The sequence below is a fragment of the Lactuca virosa genome, unplaced genomic scaffold (assembly GCF_052849685.1).
Source record: "Lactuca virosa cultivar CGN04683 unplaced genomic scaffold, Lactuca_virosa_CGN04683_v6 scaffold_103, whole genome shotgun sequence".
Lineage (NCBI taxonomy): Eukaryota > Viridiplantae > Streptophyta > Magnoliopsida > Asterales > Asteraceae > Lactuca > Lactuca virosa.
This window is the reverse complement of record NW_027629957.1, coordinates 1-20,665: the sequence shown is the minus strand read 5'-3', so window position 1 is coordinate 20,665 and position 20,665 is coordinate 1. Positions and strand designations below refer to the sequence as shown.

At 31.7% G+C, this 20,665-nt stretch overlaps 1 protein-coding gene across 1 annotated transcript; it reads right to left on the bottom strand.

Annotated features, from left to right (window-relative positions):
• Positions 1-590: 590 nt before the first annotated feature.
• LOC145141904 (TMV resistance protein N-like) lies at positions 591-6,183 on the bottom strand. The gene is made up of 6 exons (XM_079074751.1): positions 5,546-6,183; positions 4,234-5,341; positions 3,843-4,136; positions 2,044-3,732; positions 1,805-1,843; positions 591-1,032 (listed from the first exon to the last, which is right to left on the bottom strand). Exons 1-4 carry the CDS (start codon positions 6,022-6,024, stop codon positions 2,047-2,049), a joined length of 3,567 nt encoding a protein of 1,188 aa, XP_078930877.1. The 5' UTR covers positions 6,025-6,183; the 3' UTR covers positions 591-1,032; positions 1,805-1,843; positions 2,044-2,046.
• Between the last annotated feature and the right edge of the window lie 14,482 nt (positions 6,184-20,665).

The window sequence follows — 20,665 nt, the reverse complement described above, 5'->3', positions numbered from 1 at the left end:
AATATATACATAAACCCTATGAAATCAAGGAAAAAAACAAAGTTAACATACCATCACTACCCATGATTAGTTCCAAAAAAAAATTAGTTCATAAAGAAATGTGTGTTATGTTTCATGTCCAGTTCTATTAGCAGCATACACACAACAATAAACTTGTCCCTCTATAAAATAACATGAAGAAAGTTACATGTGGAAAATTTCTTTTTTCTATTATAAGTTACTGGATTAGTAGAGACCCATCACATCAACCTTTTCCAAAGTCGAGAGACTGACCACTTAACTTAATTTTTGGGTTTTTAGCTGAAAAATAATCATTATCATCTACAACAAGACCAAAAAGACCACCATGTCAATTCAGAGAACGATGATCAACTAGAAAACAGAGAAAGTACAATAGTTCTTTGAGAAATGACTTTTATGGGCCTCTAGAGCTTCTCAAAATCATCCTGTTGTGGGTGCGTGCATTATGTGCACCCTACATATATAGCAGAACGTTTTTCCTATTGTAACAACTTTCTACAGATTGTATGGCAACTTTTAACCTGAAACCTATCAAAACTCTATTCACAAACAATTAAGGTCGCAATCAATACACATATGAGACGATTCGTAACTTTCAAAATTACAATCTTATTGTTAATCAGGATACGGTTTGGGTTGATCCATGAAAATTCAGAGTGGTAAGCTAAATTTATATTTCAAAATATAAAGCATTAAGCTTTAAGTCTAAAAACAAACTTACAAACAAGAACTACGATCAATTTTTGATTGTTCCATTAAATGAAGAATGGAACGAATTTATTATCAAAATCTTGCAGTTCAAATGACATTTGGAAAGTCCCAACCTAACATCTCTTGAGCCATGGTTCTAATGGAGATCACTTCCAACTCATTCTCATTGTGCACTATGTGTTTCTTCTTTTGAAGAAGTCTCACATTGATTTCAACTAGTAACAATGCTTCAATCAACAGGAATCCCCAACACAAAGTCAACGATACTGAATGTGGAATCAACCCTTCTTCTACCGGTATCTGCACTCAAATTTCAAGGTGAACACATGATTATATTGTGGATGATAAAAGATCAACCGTTTCTAAATTGTAATATAATGTGGAAAATAATGTTGATACATACATACATACGTTTATACACATGTATATTCATACATAAATATCAGAATAATCTTAGATATAGCAACGTACTCTCATTTATTTATGTAGTATGGCATCCTACATTCATTTCATTTGATTACAACATGTTCCTTTGTTTTTCTTATTAAAGCAATGTACTTTGAAAAATCTACTCAAGGTAGCATTGTACGTTCAAAACCTTTTCTTATTAGAACACTATACTTTGAATGATCTACCCAAATATAGCAATGTACTTACATTTTTTTTCTTATTAAAACATTATGCTTTGAAAAATCTACCTAATTATAGCATTGTACTTTCAATTTTTTTTTTCTTATTACAACATTATACTTAGATAATCTACCCAGCCATGGGATTGTACTTTTAATTTTTACTTTGAAATTCTACATAACAAGAGCATTATACTTTCAACTATTACTTATTAGAACATTATACTTTGAATGGTCTAGCCAGTTATAGCATTGTACTTTCAAGTTTCATTTTTTTTTTCTTATTTAAACATATACTTCAATAAATCTACCCAGTTAGGGCAGTAAAATTGCTTTGTAATTTAATGTCATTGATAAACTGGGTAGATATTTTGTAGTATAATTTTGTAATAGGAAGAACTAGAATTAGGATGCTATGATAAGAGAGACAGATAGCAATTTACCCGAGTGTAGGCTTAATCCATTTTTTCAGCATCTCTTTTCTGCAAAAATCATTGAATTTAGCTTTTTAAGAGAAAAAATCAAGAGAAGAGAACAAATTAAGATGAACATTGTCTGCATGTATAGTACTTTATTTTCTTTTAATTATTAATTTTGATTTGTGGCTGAAATTTAGTTACCGTCGTATCAATTTTATTATTTAAATCAGTGTGACAAGATCAATGAAGAACACAGAAAGTACCTGTTACAAAGCTTCAAAAAGTTCATCCCTGGAGACTTCTGCTGTTGGCAGCTGTACGAAGCAGTCATATAGTGGGCCTTGTATCTCCGATGTAAACCCACACGACTCAAGAAGTTCCCACGACCCGAAGATAAACAGACCTTTTACCAAAAGAATGCTCTGTGGAAGATGAATTATGCTTGTACCTTGTACATACAACTCTCCTAAATGTTCTAAACATCCAAGTTCCTCAGGTAACTTTTCAAGCAATAAACAATGATCAAGTTTGAGAGAAGTTAAAAATTTCAACATACAAATGCTATCGGGTAGATGCTTAATCTTCATAGATGACAAAGTGAGCTTCCTTAAACTTTCCAATTCCCCAATACCCTTAGGTAACTTTTCAAGCAACAAACAATGATCAAGTTGGAGAAAAGTTAAACGTTTCAACATACAAATGCTACCTGGTAGATGCTTAATCTTCGCGGATGACAAAGCGAGCATCCTTAGACTTTCTAATTCGCCAATACCCTCGGGTAACTTTTCAAGAAGCCAACAGAATATAAGTCTGAGAGATTGCAGATGTTTCAACATACAAATGCTATCCGGAAGATGTTTAATTGTTGTAGATGACAAAGTTAGCTCCTCTAAACATTCTAATTGGTCAAGATCCTCAGGTAACCTCTCAAGTAGCAGACAATCTATAAGTTCAAGAGATTTCAAATGTTTCAACATACAAATGCTATGTGGAAGATGTTCAATTGTTGTAGATGACAAAATTAGCTCCTCCGGACAATCTAACTGGTCAAGATCCTTGAACGTCTCTAGAAAACTGCCTTTGAGTTCAAGATTTCTTAAATGTCTTAACCCACAAATGCTTTGTGAAAACGTCTCAAGGTTTGTGCAAGCACACATACCTACAGAAAGAAGCATCTCAAGATTTCTAGTAAATGAGGTTCGATCTTCTTCATAAAAGCACTTAAACCGAAACTTAGGCAAGTTATTGTCGGGGTGAAGCGGGCATCTTTCTAAGGCCTCCGCAATCAGCTGTAATTCAGCTGAAGGACCAACCTCAAGTGATTCATCCACACTACAAGAAGTATAATCATCTTTGTCAAACAAAAAAGAGCTAAACCTCAAACAACCACTTAAGTCTACATGGACAAGCTTGTTTAGACATCCAATGGGGGTGTGAAGTTCTACCAATTTATGACACTCTTTGAGATATAACTTCTTGAGATTTGGGGTCATCCGAAGGTCAAGGGTCCTCAATTTTGAATGACTAATTTTGAGTTTGGTGAGCTTTTGACATTCATTGGCCATGTGAAGTTCTTCCAAACAACAAGATTCTTGAAGATTTAACTTCTCTAGATTTGGAGTCATCCCAAGGTCAAGGGTCCTCAATTTTGAATGACTAATTTTGAGTTTGGTGAGCTTTTGACATTTATTGGCCATGTGAAGTTCTTCCAAACAACAAGATTCTTGAAGATTTAACTTCCCTAGATTTGGAGTCATCCCAAGGTCAAGGGTCCTCAACCTTGAACCTTCAATGTCGACAGAGGTGAGCTTTAAACATCCAGCGGTCATATGAAGTTCTAGCAAATCATCGCAATAATGAAGAGTCAACGTCTCGAGATTTGGAGTAAGCCCAAGGTCAATGGTACTCAACCTTGAAAAACTGAGGTCAAGAAATCTGAGCTTGTTAAAGACCTAAAATAAGCAAAAAAGAAACAAAATGAATATTGGTGTAATAACAGAACAATGTATGTATAACATTATATAATGAATTATACAGATCAATCGATCAACCATAATTTTACCTTACTTTCTCCACCTTCCCAAAGTTGTACAATTCTGCTGCGAACCATTTTAAGTGCAACAAGATTATTTGCTTGAAACATTGTGGGTAAAGAACTAAAAGGGTAATAGGTCCAATCCACATATCGTAGAGCATTTGGGAAGTCTGAGCCAGCCATACTAAACTCCAAATCACTGGAAGAAACTCCAAAAACAGAAAGAAATCTAAGTTCCTTCATCTTTCTCAGACCTTTTATAAAAATATGAGGATTGAATTTCACTGAGTGGAATCGTATACATCTTGTTGCTTTAGTACCCTGCAATCCAAAATAAGTCACCATGAAACTTGTGTCATAATAACTATAGATGTGTTGGTTTTTTCTTTTACCAAATATAAGTAAACATTATCCTTACCAAATCATTAGCTAATATCTCTTCAATTTCATCTTTAATCCACAATCGGCTATGATTGTGAGGCTCATCCAGGTGCCCACGACGAACAATATTCCTGCCCATTTCTACAATACGGTCATGCATGCCTAGGCAATCACCATCATAATAAAAGTTCTTATAAATAGTTATGAGAGATTTTTGTTCAAGAACTTTTAAACCATTTCTAGCATGAAACCCACAATATTCAAGCGCTTTGATAGCCTCATCTTTCAGCCAATCTTTCATGATGCATGCAACATCTAGAAACATTTCCTTGTAATCCTCCTCTAGAGATATATAGCTTAATTCCAATTTTTTCAAAGTTTGTGTTTCCGGAATCGTTTTTAGTCTTTCTAGGGCATCTATCCATTCGAGATCAGTTTTTCCACAAAGAAACGAACCCAAAACCTTAATCGTCAAGGGAAGATCAGCCGCATAATGTACAACTTGTCTTGATAGCTCTTCATACCCTTGAATTGGAATATCTATCCCAAATGCAAACCTACTGAACAGGCAAATTGCCTCCTCATATGATAGCAGATTGACATCATGAATGAACTTCACTCGATGCGCTACCAGCACTTGCTCATCTCTTGTTGTGATGATAATTACACTTCCCGCCTTAAACCAGTTAGGCTCGCCTGCTAACGCCTCAAGTTGATTTATATCATCAACATCATCTAGAACAACAAGAACCTTCCTATTAGGAATCCTCCTCTTCATCATGCGTTTCCCATCAAAAACACTACTTACTCTCATGTCTTCATTGAAGACATCTGAAAGGACTTGCTTTTGCAAAGAATTTAAACCGGAGAAAGAAGCCTTTTCCCTCACATTTTCAACGAAGCTTGTACCTTCAAACTGAAAGGATATGTGATCAAAAGCAGCTCTTGCTAAAGTTGTCTTTCCACCACCTCCCATGCCCTTGATCCCGATCATACGGACATCGTCACAGCCAATTCCTAAAGATGGTATAAGATTTTCGATCCGGGTCTCCATTCCTACTAGCTTTTCATCAATGTTGAAACTAATGGAACGTAACTCTAGTGAAAGCACCTCAACTATTTTTCGGATGAATTTAGCTTCATGCCTGCATTTTAAAGAAGATTCAGTTAGCTTACTCAAAATCCCATATCACCAGTCACTTTCAGATCTATAATTAACATATGAAAAATTACGTATTAAAATTTGACAATCTAAGATGCCATATACGAGCCATTTATATCCAGGACTCCAGATTATGCAGTAGATCTAAAATATTCAAAATATTGCAGAGATCTAATGAAGGAATTACCCGTCAGCAGTGTTCTTCAACTCCCACCCAGCCAGATCCGCTGCTTCTTTGAGAGCCTCTCTCCATATTCCAGCAGCCTCTTTATTTTGAAGGTCGTAAAAGGCGTCTGCCACTGCCCCCTCTTGTTTGCGGACTTCCCGTGGTTCCACATCATAGAAAACGGGGTAAGCGGTATGCTCGTTCGACTTCTGACACTCCATTATCTTAACAAGTTCATTCAAGCACCAAGATGAAGAGGCATATCTTTTGGAGAAAACAATGATGTAGAATTTGGAGTTTTCAATGGATCCGATGAGCTCATCACTAATGTTTTCCCCTTTTTTGATTTCTTCGTCGTCCTTGTAAGTATGAATGCTTTTTTGCTTAAGAGCATGATAAAGATGGTCAACGAAGTTCGTACGAGTGTCTTCGCCCCTGAAACTCAAAAATACATCATACTTAAAGATCTTGTGAATGGATGAAGTTGAAGAAGACGCCATTAAAGGTATGATTGAAGGATCCTGATAAAAATCAAATCTTTGTTAAGAAAAGTTAAAATGATTGCGAAGAAATTTTGATGAGATGAATCTGGATGATCATCATAAGCAGATTAAGAAGATAGAAGATAATGTGATCGATGGTGATGGGTGTTGCTGGAAGACTTTTGGACTTCTGTGGAGAAAGCCAGACCACTTGTTTAGTCAAGGAACTGTAAATTTACTGCATTTCTAGTTAAGGCATGACGGTTGTGAAAAATATTTACCATGTTTACCATTTTTGTCAGGAAGAGAAAAGGAAGTGCAGAAGAAGATGAGTTTCAAGAATCTTATTTCCGTTTCCACGTCTCTGTATTTCCCCTTGGCGTCTTACTTTTTTTTTAGTGGGGATATCGACTAAAAAAATAAGACGCAGGTTGATTTTTAGGGTTCTTATTAAAAAAGACAATTTAATTATATATATATATATATATATATATATATATGCGAAAATATATATATTATGCGAAAATGCGAGAACCATTCAATTTTTGACACATGTATTTTGTAATTTATATTATTTTCTAATATTTAAAGGGTATACTTGTAAATATATATTTTTTGAATGTATTTATTAGTTATTGTGGATAATCAAATTTGAAATTTTAATTCAGTTGGTAACTTCTTACTGTACGTAGTGGACCAATTTAGTTTTTAATGTATAGACATTCGGTTGACTCAAATTAGAATTGACCGATTGCAGTTTCGGTTTTTATTCGATGTTTGCGTTTAAAGCCATATTGGATGCTCGTTCAAATAAAAAAAGGTTTAATTCGAAAAGGAAAAAAAAAGAACCGATTGCAAAAGGAATTAGAACGAAACATGAATTTGAATTTGAACTGTGCTGATAATCCGATTGAAATTGAAGATGATGAAGATTATGCGGTTGAAGATTTCATACAGAAACAAAAATTTGATGGAGGTTCATATGTTTATCCATATTCATCAAGCATTCAGAACTTTAATTATTAGTTTTATCGATTCATGTAGTTCATGTTATTTTGTTCCAGATTTGAAGAATCCAATTGAGATACATTCCGGTAAATCATTGAAGATTAAGAAAGATCCCGAAAATGGCGGTGTTTCAAGTGTTGATGTTCTTAGAAACATGGAAAAAGTCAATGAAGGTAGTTGTTTTGTGAGTTGTCGTTAATTCAGTAGATAATACAATCGTTTTTATTGTATCAGATGAGAATAAGGCAATTGAGATTCATTCTAGCAATTCTTTGAAGCTTAAGGAACGCAGAATTGATGATGAAGTAGGCAAGGGCAAAAAAATTAATGAAGGTATGTATGCATCAATATATTCTTTAATTCCACATTCAATTAATATAAGGATGTTGTTTTATTGCATTAAAACACCCTATTAAAGTTTGATTTTTATTATGAAGTAAATTTAAAGAAACTAAGGTATTTCAAATTAAATACAAACTGATTGAATACCTTCTTGCAGTTTTAATCTAATTGTTAATCTAATTGTTAATGTAATATTTGGATATGTTTTGTAGGCTGTAATTCTTTTTCTAGTGATTCAGATTATGAAGATTCGAGTATAAGAAGTTTTAAGAAGTTTGTAGGAAAATCTGATAAAAAAGAAAAAAAAAGATGGTAAAGCTGGTAATGTGAAAGCTTTGTATGCTCGTGTTTCTGTTAATTCTATTTATGGGGCTGTGAAATCTATGAATGATATTCAAAAAGATTGTGTAAGAAGAATTGGTTTTGGGTCATTGCTTGATATGAAGACTCAAAGTATTCCAACGAAATTATGTTATTTTGTTGTGGATTCTTTTGATCATGAGGAGATGGTTATTAAGAGTGAAGGTGGAAATATTCCGGTAACAAGAGAAGATGTGAATAGGGTTCTAGGTTTGCCATTGGGTTATGAGCAAATAAGTTGTTTAGGTGTTCGAGGCAATGATGATTAGTTTGAAATTTGGAAAGACCAATTTAAGAAGCCATTGTCATTAGTAGCTCCTTCTGATTTGTTGATGAAGATAATAGAGCGAAGTGAAGCAGATATGGTTTTCATTGTGAATTTCATAATTCTGGTGTGTACATGTTTCGGATCATGTAACAAACAAGGAGCTTGTAATTTCAAAGTTCTTCCTTACTTGTCTCAATCATCTAAGTTGGATAAAATAGATTGGTGTGCATATGTTTTGAATTGTTTGAAGGAAGAGAAAGTGGTATGGAGCAGAAATGAAATTAAAACATTTTTTAATGGACCATGTGAATTTCTAACGGTATATTCTTTTAAATTTTTTGATTTCTTTATATAATAAATAATATTCATATCATTATATTTTCTAACTAAAGATGTTTTTTGTAGTTGCTATATGTTGACAGGATTCAATGTCAGCAAATGCCATTTTTCAGAAGATTTCCTGTAATTAATTTCTGGACATCAGATCAACTTAAGTTTAGAGAAAGCAAGGAATTGGAAAATGGTGGTTTCGGTTATGGTGTTGTTGCAAATTGTAATGAAGATTTTGAAAGTGGATCGATATATGTAAGATTCATTTTTTATTTGTATATTTTCTTAAATTTCGGATTAATTTTTATTTTATTTATTTTTTAAAAATTTTCAGGATTGTGAGTCGGATATTCAGTGGGTTGTTTATGATTTGAATAAGAAAGTTGAAATGGCATTGCAAAAGCATGGAAGTCATAAAAATTTTCAATTGTATAAATTGAAATTACAAGAGATTGTTTCAGTTTTTTCTAAATTCCATCATAGTGATGTTGATAATGTTTCAAGTTCAGGCTCAATAAGAAGGAAAATTAGTTTTGAGGATGACTCTTTCAATCATCAGGGTAATTGTTTTCTATATTTATGAATTATTCATTTTAGACTAAACTGCAAATTTGGTCCCTGTGGTTAGCAAAAAATTGTAGATGGAGTCCAAAAAGTTTCCAACTTGCACCACTGGTCCAAAATCACAAACTTTTCGTGGATTTGGTCCCTGAACAATTTGAAATGACTCTTTTACCCTTTTGATTTGTTTTTTCTATTTTCTTTATTAATTTTAGTATTTAAATGTTTAAAAAAAATAATTAAATAAATCCTACCCCATCCATCCCTCTCCACCGGTAACCTCTCTCTCTCTCTCTCTCTCTATCTCTCTCTCTCTCTCTCTTCACTTGCAAAAACCTCTTTCTCTCATCGTCTTCTTCATCCCTTCAATGACAAAAACACCAGGTAACATAATTTTAGATCCACCTTAAAAAACCTTAACCCACCACCATCATTGAAATGATTCCCTAGAACTGGAGCGGTTTTTCATCTCAAATGAAATTCCCCTAAAGAGCGATTCTCATGAAAAATGGGGTCAATCTTCTAAATCATCCTAACCCACCCTCCCAATTCGTAAACCCCACCCCTCCCTTTCTCTATTGGGTTCATCACACACAAGAACAACCATGAGTTAAAACCCATATCTACAACACCTTCCGGTGGTGAACTTGAGTCACTATAAAGAATCAGAATCAGCATGTTGCACCTTCAAGAAATTGAATCAGAATCTGACGATTGGGCCTTCAAGAAATTGAGATATGGAAATAATGGTGTTGAACAAGTGTTTGAAAATCAGACCTTCGGCACATACATACTCTGATTAACACGGAAATTGACACCACCCGAACATCTAAAAACCCTAAAATCTCGGATCTGAACAACTACACACATACATTGATGGTCACTTCGCTCTTGGAGGTTCACCAAATGAAAACGTAGCTCCGACTGTGAAAATCCTTTGCTGGAATGAGAAACTCAAGAAAGAGAGTAATAGAGGGAGGTGTTGGCCTATCAATGTTCTCAATCTGGTTTATCAGTATGTGTGCGTGTGTGTGTTTGTTGAATCAGGAAGAGAGAACGAGAGACGCAAGAGAGAGAGAGGTGTGTGTGCACATATATGTGTTTAATCTGCATCAGTTTTTCCAAAACTTCATTATATGTGCTTATATGTGTTGAATATGCATAATATTTTCCCAGAACTCCATTGTGTTCATAGTTTATGTATGTGTATCAGTGTATGATTGTGAATTAAATTAGTAAGAGAGGGGTAGGGTTATCGACGTAAGAGGTGGGGGTGGTAGGGGTGCTGATAATATTTCTTTTTGCTTTTTTTTTCAAGTACTGAATTACTGAAATACATAAAAAATGGAAGGGCAAAATAGTCTTTCTAACTAATTTTAAAATATTCAGGGATTAAAACCATAAAAAGTTTCAGCTTTTGGACTAATGGTGCAAGTTGAAAATATTTTGGACCTTATCCACACTTTTTGGATAACCACAGGGACCATAAATGCAGTTTTGTCTTCATTTTATGATAATGCAAAAGAACATCAAATTCTAAATCTATTTTTATTTTTTGTATTGTAGGTAATGAAATTGGAAAAAGATTGTTGAATGAAGATATACTATCCTTTGTTTTAGGAATAGAGTCTGAGTTATATACTCCAAAAAAGCCTTGTTTAAGTTCAGGTCATAAAATGCAAGAGAGATCAATATTTAAAGGGTTTGTTGATTCTCCGGTTAATGTAAGGGGTAAAAATTTGCATGTTACAAGTTGTTTGAGTAAAAGAAATCAAAATCAATTGCAATCTAAATCAAGGCCAAAAAGAGATCAAATGTTACCTCCAGTAAGGAGGTCTCCTTATGTGATTTGGGCGGTTCCTATTGATACTACTTTGACAAAGGAAGAGAACATAATATCTAACTGGTATTCAGTTTAGTTGAAGATCCAATGTAATGGGTTTTTTTGTGAAGATAGGTAATTATTAATTTAACATATATTAATATTATCATTTTAATTTTGTAGGGATAACTTATTTCTTAGCATATCTGGTCAACGTGGAGAACGTCATATGTTTGAGAGCTTATATCCGCATGAACATCTATTTTATGGAACAATTGATTGTTTTGTTGATGTTCTAAACTATGATGAGAGAGCTAGAAATAAAGATACTCCGTCATGTTTCTTCTTCAAGACATGTGTTTTGGTAAATTTTTAGTTTTTTTAATTTTATTATTTGTTTCAATATGGGTTTGATTTTTTTTGTATAAGTAGAATCCTGGATATATGCACATCAAAGGAACTAAAAGTGAAGAAAGAGTATAAAAATTTCAAAGAGAATGTCCTTCAGTGTTTGGGTGTATCGGAAGATAGAAGATGTTTAAAAGGATTTGATATGGTAAGGTTTTAATACGATATGTTTATTTTATATAAAAGTTTAAATTATCTTAATGAATTTTTTTTTATATATAGGTGTTTTTTCCTGCATGTTCAAACAATCACTATTTTGTGTTTGTTTATGATTTTAAGAACCGAAAAGCTGTGATTTTGGACAACCTGTTGTACAGTAGTTGTGATGAAGCATATCCACATCTTATTTATAATTTGGTATGTTATTTTGACTTTGATATAATCTTAGTAATATTTTATTTCTGATATTATTTTTTTATTGTTGCAGAAGTATATGTTTGAGAGGTATCTTCTTGAAATTAATCATAATATGGCGTTTTCGGTTCAATATGAAATTGATTTTTTCCATCGGTACATGACATGGAAAACAATGGGTAACTTGAATGATTGTGGCATATTTTTTATGAGGCACATGAAAACTTATAAAGGTGGTCCGTTAGCACAATGGGAATGTGGATTTAAAAAGGAAGGTGCTGATCAATTACATCAAATTAGGAAGCTGAGGAGGAGGTATTGTTTGAAAATTTTGTTGAGTGAGGTGAACATAATGAAGCCTGAAGTAGAAAATCTAATTGGTCAATATCAAAGGATGTCTCATGATGATAGGCGTAAATTATATCTAGATGGTATATTTAAAATAGGATCTCGTCTAGCAGCTTTTGGTCCATGAAACAATATTATGTTTTCAAGAGTATTAATATGTTTTGTTGTTTACTTTTATTTAGTTTTCCTTTAAATTTGTAAGTTGTTTTAGTCATCAAATGTAAGACATGAATAGAAGTCTATGTTTTAATTAGTGAAGTGTTTTTGTAATTAGTGAAGTGTTTTTGAATAACATTTCTTTTTTGGCATTTTGACATAAAGGACTTTGTGGTCCATTGTAACATGAAGGGCAATTTGGTCCATTTTGACAATGATGCATAGAAATTGTTTGGGATAATGTCATAAAAAGCCTTAAGTTTGGTAGAAAATGCCGGTTTTACCCTTCGGCAGATTTTTGGTTCGTTTATACCGCAAACTTGTCATTTTTTTTGTCAGTTTTGCCCTTGTCACCTGCAATAGCAGGTTTCCAGGTTACCATGAATTATTTTTTGCGAAAAAACCCTTAAGTTTACAAATATTTTGCAAAAAAACCCTTAAGATTATAAACATATAAAATATAAATATATATTCAAAATTTGATAAAACTACATAGTTTCCTACTGAAACATATTTTTAGCTTTATTTATGGTAAATTTTATATTGGTTCGATATAAAGTCTTTATATTTAAATTTTAAAAAGTTACCTAATTTTATCAAAATTTGAATATATTTATTAATTAATACTTAAACTTTTCAAAGCAACATTAAAAAACGTCTGTTAGCTAATAATGAACTATGCTAAAATAATTAAACATATGAATAATATGACATTAGTACCATTCAATTAATTTTTTTAAACGAAAAATAAAAATATCTTATATGTTTAAAAGGTTTGTATTTCAGAAATAATAAACTATCATATTTTTTTTATAAAGATAAATATATTTATATAATAAATTAGACAAATATATTTATATTTTATATGTTTAAAAGGTTTATATTTATTTTTGATGTTTAAAATGTTTATGATATTTTAATATAAAAATATGATAATATTATTATGTATTTAAACATATAAAAAAAATATGATACGTTATTATTTATGAAATACAAACCTTTTAAACATATAAAATATTTTTATTTACCTTTTAAAAAAATTAATTGAATGTACTTGATGCCATATTATTCATATGTTTAACTATTTTAGCATAATTAATTATTAACTAACAGATGTTTTTTAATTTTGTTTTGAAAAGTTGATGTATTAATTAAGAAATATATTCAAATTTTGATAAAACTAGGTAACCTTCTTAAAACTTAAATATAAAAACTTTATATCGAACCAATATAAAATTTACCGTACATAAAGCTAAAAATATGTTTCAGTAGAAAACTATGTAGTTTTATCAAATTTTGAATATATATTTATATTTTATATGCTTATAATCTTAAGGGTTTTTTTGCAAAATATTTGTAAACTTAAGGGTTTTTTCGCAAAAAATAATTCATGGTAACCTGGAAACCTGATATTGCAGGTGACAAAGGCAAAACCGACAAAAAAATGACAAGTTTGCGGTATAAACGAACCAAAAATCTGCCGAAGGGTAAAACCGACATTTTCTGCCAAACTTAAGGCTTTTTATGACATTATCCCAAATTGTTTTCATTCAGAACTTATTCCAACGATTGGAATGGTGTATTACCCTTGGTTAAAATACAATTAATCAAACACTTAATATATCAATCAAAATTGATGATTTCTTCCTGGTTCAAAAGTACATTGTCTATTTTGCATTTTCACATTAGAGTCAATTTTGTACATTTTGACATAAAGGACATTTTTGTCCACTTTTGACCCTGATGTTGGTGAATTTTTTTCATTCTTGACCAAAAAGGTGCATTTCACTTGGTATTAGAAAAAAATGGAAAAGAAAATTAACTATGTGAAAAAATGGACCAAATTGCCCTTTAGGTCATTTAAAATGGATCAACATAAAAAGTATGATTAGATGCAAGTTACACAACTTTGAAGTTAGAAAGAATTAAAAATAAAACATCTTTGGATAACAATTCTTTTTTTTGCATTTTGACATAAAGGACAATTTGGTCGATTTTAACATAAAGGGCAATTTGGTCCATTTTGACCCTAATACATATAAATTGTTTTTATTTAAATTTTATTCCACCGAGTGAAATGGTGTATTATTCTTGGTTAAAATACAAGTAATCAAACACTTAATATATCAATTAAGATTGATGATTTTTTCCTGGTTCAAAAGTACATTGTCTATTTTGCATAAAAGTCAATTTTGTCCATTTTGACATAAAGGAAAATTTTGTCCATGTTGACCCTAATGCAGGTAATTTGTTTTCATTCTTTATTAAAAAGGTGCATTACATTTGGTTAAATTTCGATTATTCAAACATTTAATATATAAACAAAGTAATACTTAATTTTCTAAAAAGATATATTAAATAAACATATGACACATGCCTTGTTTATAAACATCTTAGAAAGTAGCAAACATAATCAAATTACATAAAGTTCTTACATTCTAAAATCATAACACATCATTTTTCTGCATACAACTACCATCTAGATTCAAAAACCCAAAACCCACATTTTCCCCTGTTTGTGTCATCGACTTCCTTGTTTCCTTCTAATTCTTGAAAAGCTTCACTTGGTGCTTTGTGTACTCTAAAGCTTCATGAAGTTTGTGCACATCGATCCATATCTTGAAGTTGTCAAACATGTTGATTCTAGCTTCCCATACATTCAGATTTGGATTTTAAACAACCAACTTGTACAGAAGAGTACACAGATAACTGTTGGTTGCCATGTTCAAAGTATTTGGGAAGTAGATCGAAACAGTTTTAACAAAATGTTCAATATAAATTTCTTGAACACAAAACAACCCATCATTTTTCACCTTTTCCACAAAATCAGAAATATCAAGAACATATTGAAGTTTGTTTAACCCAACATCTAAAGGAGCATAAGTAACCAACGAGTAGCAGAATGTGTTGTGGAATTCGTAACCTAAAGAGGAGATTATTTTCTGGAAGATCTGAATAGAGAAATTGTTTATGTTGCAAAAGTCAACATAGTCAATAATACCTCCTTCGTAAGACATGTTTGGATTGTTGGAAAAATGTCCTCCATGATAGATTTTCATTGAGAAGTAACATTTGTTTTCAGTTCCTGATTAAATAAGAATAAAAATTAGATAAACATAAATATCATATGATATAAAGAAAAAGAACCATACCATACAGCTCTTCTGGAAGTATATACTTTGATGAATCTCGGAAATCTAGTTTTCACCATTAAAATCCATCGAATGCAAATCTTATAACTCTTTAGTTTTTTTTTATAACGGAAGAAGATGTGGGGCTGTTGGATATATAAGAAGTAATTGTAATCAAAAGAAATAATTGTAGTTTTTAAATATTGTTTTGGGTTGTCAATCACATTTATTGTTTCTGATATTGGCGGTTATGGAGGCTTAGATAATACTTTTACTTTATATTAGATAATCATTAGAATCTTTCAAATAGAAGATATTATCTTATTTTCAATGACTCTTTTTATGTTATCTCTAATAATGGCGGTTATATTTTGCAATTTGCATCATACTATCTATATATTCAATGCAATGTATAATGTTGGAAATATAATCAGTAATAAATATATTTTGGTATCCTTCAATTGTTATATTATATTCTAATTACAATGACAATGTTTATATTATAACTAACCATATATATTTTTCTTATTAATAATTTTATTAATTAATTTATTAAAATATAGTATTTTAAAATTATTTGTATTGATGAATATATTATTATTCGGAAGAAGGGCTTTTTTGTCCATTTTTCTCCTGCACTAATCTTTTATATTTTGCGTAAATCCTTTTAAAAGTGAAATAAGCAATGTAGTATTATAAAAGGACCAAATCATCAATTTAATATAAAATTAATAAAATAAGTGAAATTAAGAAAATTTGCCCTTTTTTTTAATCAGAAATTTATGATATTCGAATATTTAGGTTTTTTAATTTTTTTCAATTTATTTTTATTCATTTTTTATTTTGTATTTTTTTTGTCCTTTTGATATCAAATTAATAGATTACCTTTAAAAAGTGTAATTTCCTCCATTTTGCCCCTGCATCACTTTTTTATTCATTTTTGTTTATTTTGTAATATTTTTTTTGTCTGTTTGACAGTGAATGAGTACAATACTTGTATTAAGGTCATTTTGGTCCATTTTTATTCATTTTTGTTTATTTTGTATTTTTTTTTGTCCTTTTGAAATCAAATTAATAGATTACCTTTAAAAAGTGTAATTTCCTCCATTTTGCCCCTGCATCACTTTTTTATTCATTTTTGTTTATTTTGTATATTTTTTTTGTCCGTTTGATAGTGAATGAGTACAATACTTGTATTAAGGGCATTTTGTTCCATTTTGCAACTGCATTGTATTTTTATATTGGATAATGATCTTTTTTTACAACATAAAGGTATAAAAATTTCAAGTTTGGACATATTGCTCCTACATTAAATCCTTAAAAATGAAGTTCCAAAATTTTATCTATCTATAGGTTATACATCACAACACACATGTTAAACCTTTTATTTTATTATACAAAGCTTTTTTTTTCAGATTTTGTTTTTGATAAGAAAACATTATATATTTTCATTGAAGGGCATAATTGTCCTTTTGTAACAGAAACATCATTTTGATAGCATAATAATCAAACATTGTAACACATTCAAATATATGAAACTAAAATTGTATGATTAAACAAATATCTGCAAAGATTTACCATAAGTTTACATAAGAAAATCATAATATAAAGTTTTATACTGATGTTTTTTCAAAGGCATAAGAAATTTGGATGGATTGATGGGGCAGTTTCTTTTATCATGATTGACAAATTCATTACATCCTGTGCATTTTCGTTTAACCTTAAGAGATTTTGCAATTGCTTTTTCTGCAGAGCTTTGCATTCTTTTTCTCTTTCCGGAACCTCTAGTTCTTATCCCGTTAGGTGCCTCAATGTCAATTTCATTTGGAATGTGGAGTCCAACAACATTTTCAACAATTTCTCTTATTGGATTTGTATTTGGTTTAGTCACAACATTCTTTTCACACTCAATGCTTAATGTCTTCAAACTTTGTACCAGTTCTTGTAATTTCCCAAGATCATGAGCCACCGAATCGACACCTTTCTCATACAAATATGACGCCTCATGCAAAAGATTTGAAGTTTCAGTGTTGCCCACTCCCCATCTATGCAATATCTTTTGATAAGAAACATCCACAATGTTTTTTCTCCATCGATCAAGAATGTATTTTTCCGGTATTTTGAAAATGTCATTGTCTAAGAGAACTCTAAAACAATGACAACAAAGAATTCCATAAAACTGAAAATGCTTACATGAACATTGTATGGTCATATCTCCTTCATTAAAAAACACCTGCAATATTATTCTTATTTTATCAATTTTCATTTATAATAAAAATTTTAAAAAATAGAAATAGAAAATAAATATAATGTTAAATAATTTTAAACCTTGAAATGGGGCCTTTCTCCAGTTTTGTGGTTCTTGTAAACTATTGTGCATTCTTGAGTTTCATTCACAATTAAGGATGTCTTTTGGAAACATAAAGTGAATGCTTTTTTGATCTCCTTTTGTACTTTAATGAATGCCTCTCTAGTATAAATAGTGGATGCATGGTTTTTGTCACAACTAGGAATTTTGACACCTTGTAACAACAACAATGATAACATTTGTGAACAAAAAAATATGAAAGCATGTATGATGCTTATTCAATAACAACAAAACTTCCATCAAACACTTTATACAAGCACTGCAAATAGTCAACAAAGAATTGGAAACCCTAGAAATCCCGGTTTAAGTCCATTTTGGACTAGGATTTTCTTATTGGGCCTAATGGACCAATAAGCTTCCAATTTGACTATTTTGGACTTAGAACTCTTAAATTGGGCCCTAATTGGACCCATATACATGAAAACTTAATATTTTGGGCCTTATAAGCCTAAAATGAACTAGGTTATCTTTAATGGGCCTTATTGGGCCATAACAAATCTAATTAGCCCTAATGGGCCATAAAACTCATCCTTGATTTATCTTGAGCCGAGAACCCTCTCCAAAGACCAATTGGACCAAAAGTCATCTAATTGGGCCATAATATGGGCTTAAGCACAAAAAAGCCCAATTTCTTTTCTTTCTTCTCCATCTCTCGGCCCAACCACAACACATGGGAAAAAAGAGTTGACTTTTCTACATACCACCTCACAATTATACATGGGATATCCATGCAACTATCCTATACTTCCAAGCACCTATTACTTCACACTCTCTCTTCTCCTCTCTCTCTTTTCTTCTTCGACCGAGAACACAAAGGGAAAGACACACACACACACAATTCACTCAAACACTCTCAATTCTTCTTCCAAAAATTTCGAGATTTAAGAGCTTTCAAGTAGGATTCTCCCTAAGAGTCATCATCTAAGAACACATCTAAGCCAAAGATCATCCAAGAAAGCTTCCTAGGCCGAGAATAGCATCAAACTTCTTCCATTCTTCTTCAAAACCGAACCCACAAACTCAAGGTGAGTTCATACCCCTCTCTTTTCGGTTTTCACAAGTTTTATGGGGGAGAATACAAGTAAAATGTGTAGATCTAAGTGTATGTGTATGTTATGTATGATTTTATGCATGTATGTGTGATTTTATGTGTTTTGTGGTAAATATGTAACCAAAAAGGGAAGAAATCTCGAGATCTATGCCTTAAGAAGGAAAATAAACATGATCTAAGTTATATTACACTAAAAAAAGTCAAGAACATTACCCTCTAAGATTTTGATAAACACATTTCAACATAAAACCCATTTTTGGACTTATTTTGTCAAATAAACAAAAGTTGGGTTAAACTTGTCACTCACGGTTTTCTCAAGGATTAAAAGAGTCTAAACAGTAAAAATAAGTGTTTTTATGAATATCATACTCTTTTAAAGGTTAGAAATGAAATTTTTGGCTTAATGTGACAAATCTTAGGCTTTTCGGCCCAATGGGTCAAAATTTGCGAAAAACCACATTTTCAAGGGACTGAATGGTAAATTTCACAAGAATGGAGGTAAAAAGTGTAAACAAAACCAATTCAGGGGTTAAAATGCTTTTCTTTTCCAAAAAGGATCAAAAATGTAAAGTTTTTGGATTTTGGGCCAAAATTGTAAAAATTGCAAAAAGTTTGGGCTTTAACCGACAAACACTTTTCTGGAAGGGCTGAAACTGCCAAAGAATAAGTTTTGGGCTAAAAATATCACTTGAACAAGTCTATGGGTCAAATGTGTCAAGAAAATGGTTTAAGGGCAAAAATGTCTTTTTTTTTATATAAGGGACTAAAATTGTCATTTTTATTAAAGAAAGGCTGAAAAGGTCAAACCAATATTCTTAAGTCAATTATTTTATTTTTAGAATATTGAGTCAAAAACACTAAACTACGACTTACAAAAATTGAAAGAGGAATATACGTATAAATCCAAATGTCGTTACAAACAAATCGACCGGTCTCGAGTCGATACAAAAACAACAATCGTTAATTCGAACCTTCCAACAATTATACAATACCTAAAACAAGTAAACATTCAAAACTTCGGGCTTGAAAGTTCCAATCATGCATGTTGGGCCTTTGTGATCCATTAACATGATTTTTAGGCCCAAGGGTTAATAATAATAAATGTTATTGGGCCTTCTATGACCCAATTTCATATTAAATGGACTCTCAATGGCTTTTAAGTGCTATTGGGCCTTAGTGGCCCATTAGCATTGCTAGTAAGGTCCAAGTGAATCAAATGCGAAATGGGCCAACGTGTCCTTCGTATACCCAACAGCCTAAAATAACTCACGAAAGTAGCAGGACTTGTATTCCTCTTCTCCTCGTTTGTTAGGCTTATGTGTAATCAAAGTAAACAATTCAGGTCGTTAATCAATAGTAATCAATGTTGTTTGGATTAGGTGAGTAATAACAGGCAACACCTCTAAGGGTCGTTCGTAGTCTGTAGTTATAATCAAAGTCTCCTGGAAGGAGAGCGGGAATTTGTGTATAGATCTATACGGGGGTGACTCCCCCACACCTCAGCTGTTCGCTACAGTTAGACTCGGCCAGTCTAGGGTGACAAAATCTTAAGATCAATCCCAGCGTACATTAGGATGCCAAGACAGACGAACTAGTCATTATTATGCATGGTTATAACGACTCACATAAATTAATTAATCCAATACCATCCGAGTAATCAAGGAAGAGTAATCAAAATCATGCGCTGTGGCGGTATAGCAATTTGAAAAACAATTATATTTATGTATTCGGAAAACATCGGGTTTTTCGAGGAAATCAACACCACTCGCTTGTATTTTCTATAACTATAATACAAAACTCCCTTTTATACACGTTTTGAAATCATTCATGCATCAACTTATGGATCTTCACACTTTGGTAAACAATTGTCTTTACAGAAAATATCGGATTTTCTGGGTTTTACAAACTACACAAATCATTTTATCACAACCCTGCTTATGAACTCACCAACATTTCATATGTTGACGTTTTTCAAAATAACTTGTATTCTCAGGTAACAGGTAAGCTGAAGGGTAATATCAAGTATGTTAGGATGTTATGTTTTGAAAACTCTTAAACGATTTATGTTATGGATGTGTAATATTTAAAACAATGTACTGGATGTGAACAATACCAGTTGTAATATATTGATGCATGGTGATGTTTATGTTAC

Excerpts from the sequence above, each read along its gene's own strand:
- LOC145141904 (XM_079074751.1), bottom strand. The coding sequence starts at position 6,024 with ATGGCGTCTTCTTCAACTTCATCCATTCACAAGATCTTTAAGTATGAT. Across the intron at positions 4,137-4,233 it reads AGATATTAGCTAATGATTTG|GGTACTAAAGCAACAAGATG; the intron begins GTAAGGATAATG and ends TTTGGATTGCAG. Across the intron at positions 3,733-3,842 it reads GGGAAGGTGGAGAAAGTAAG|GTCTTTAACAAGCTCAGATT; the intron begins GTAAAATTATGG and ends TGCTTATTTTAG.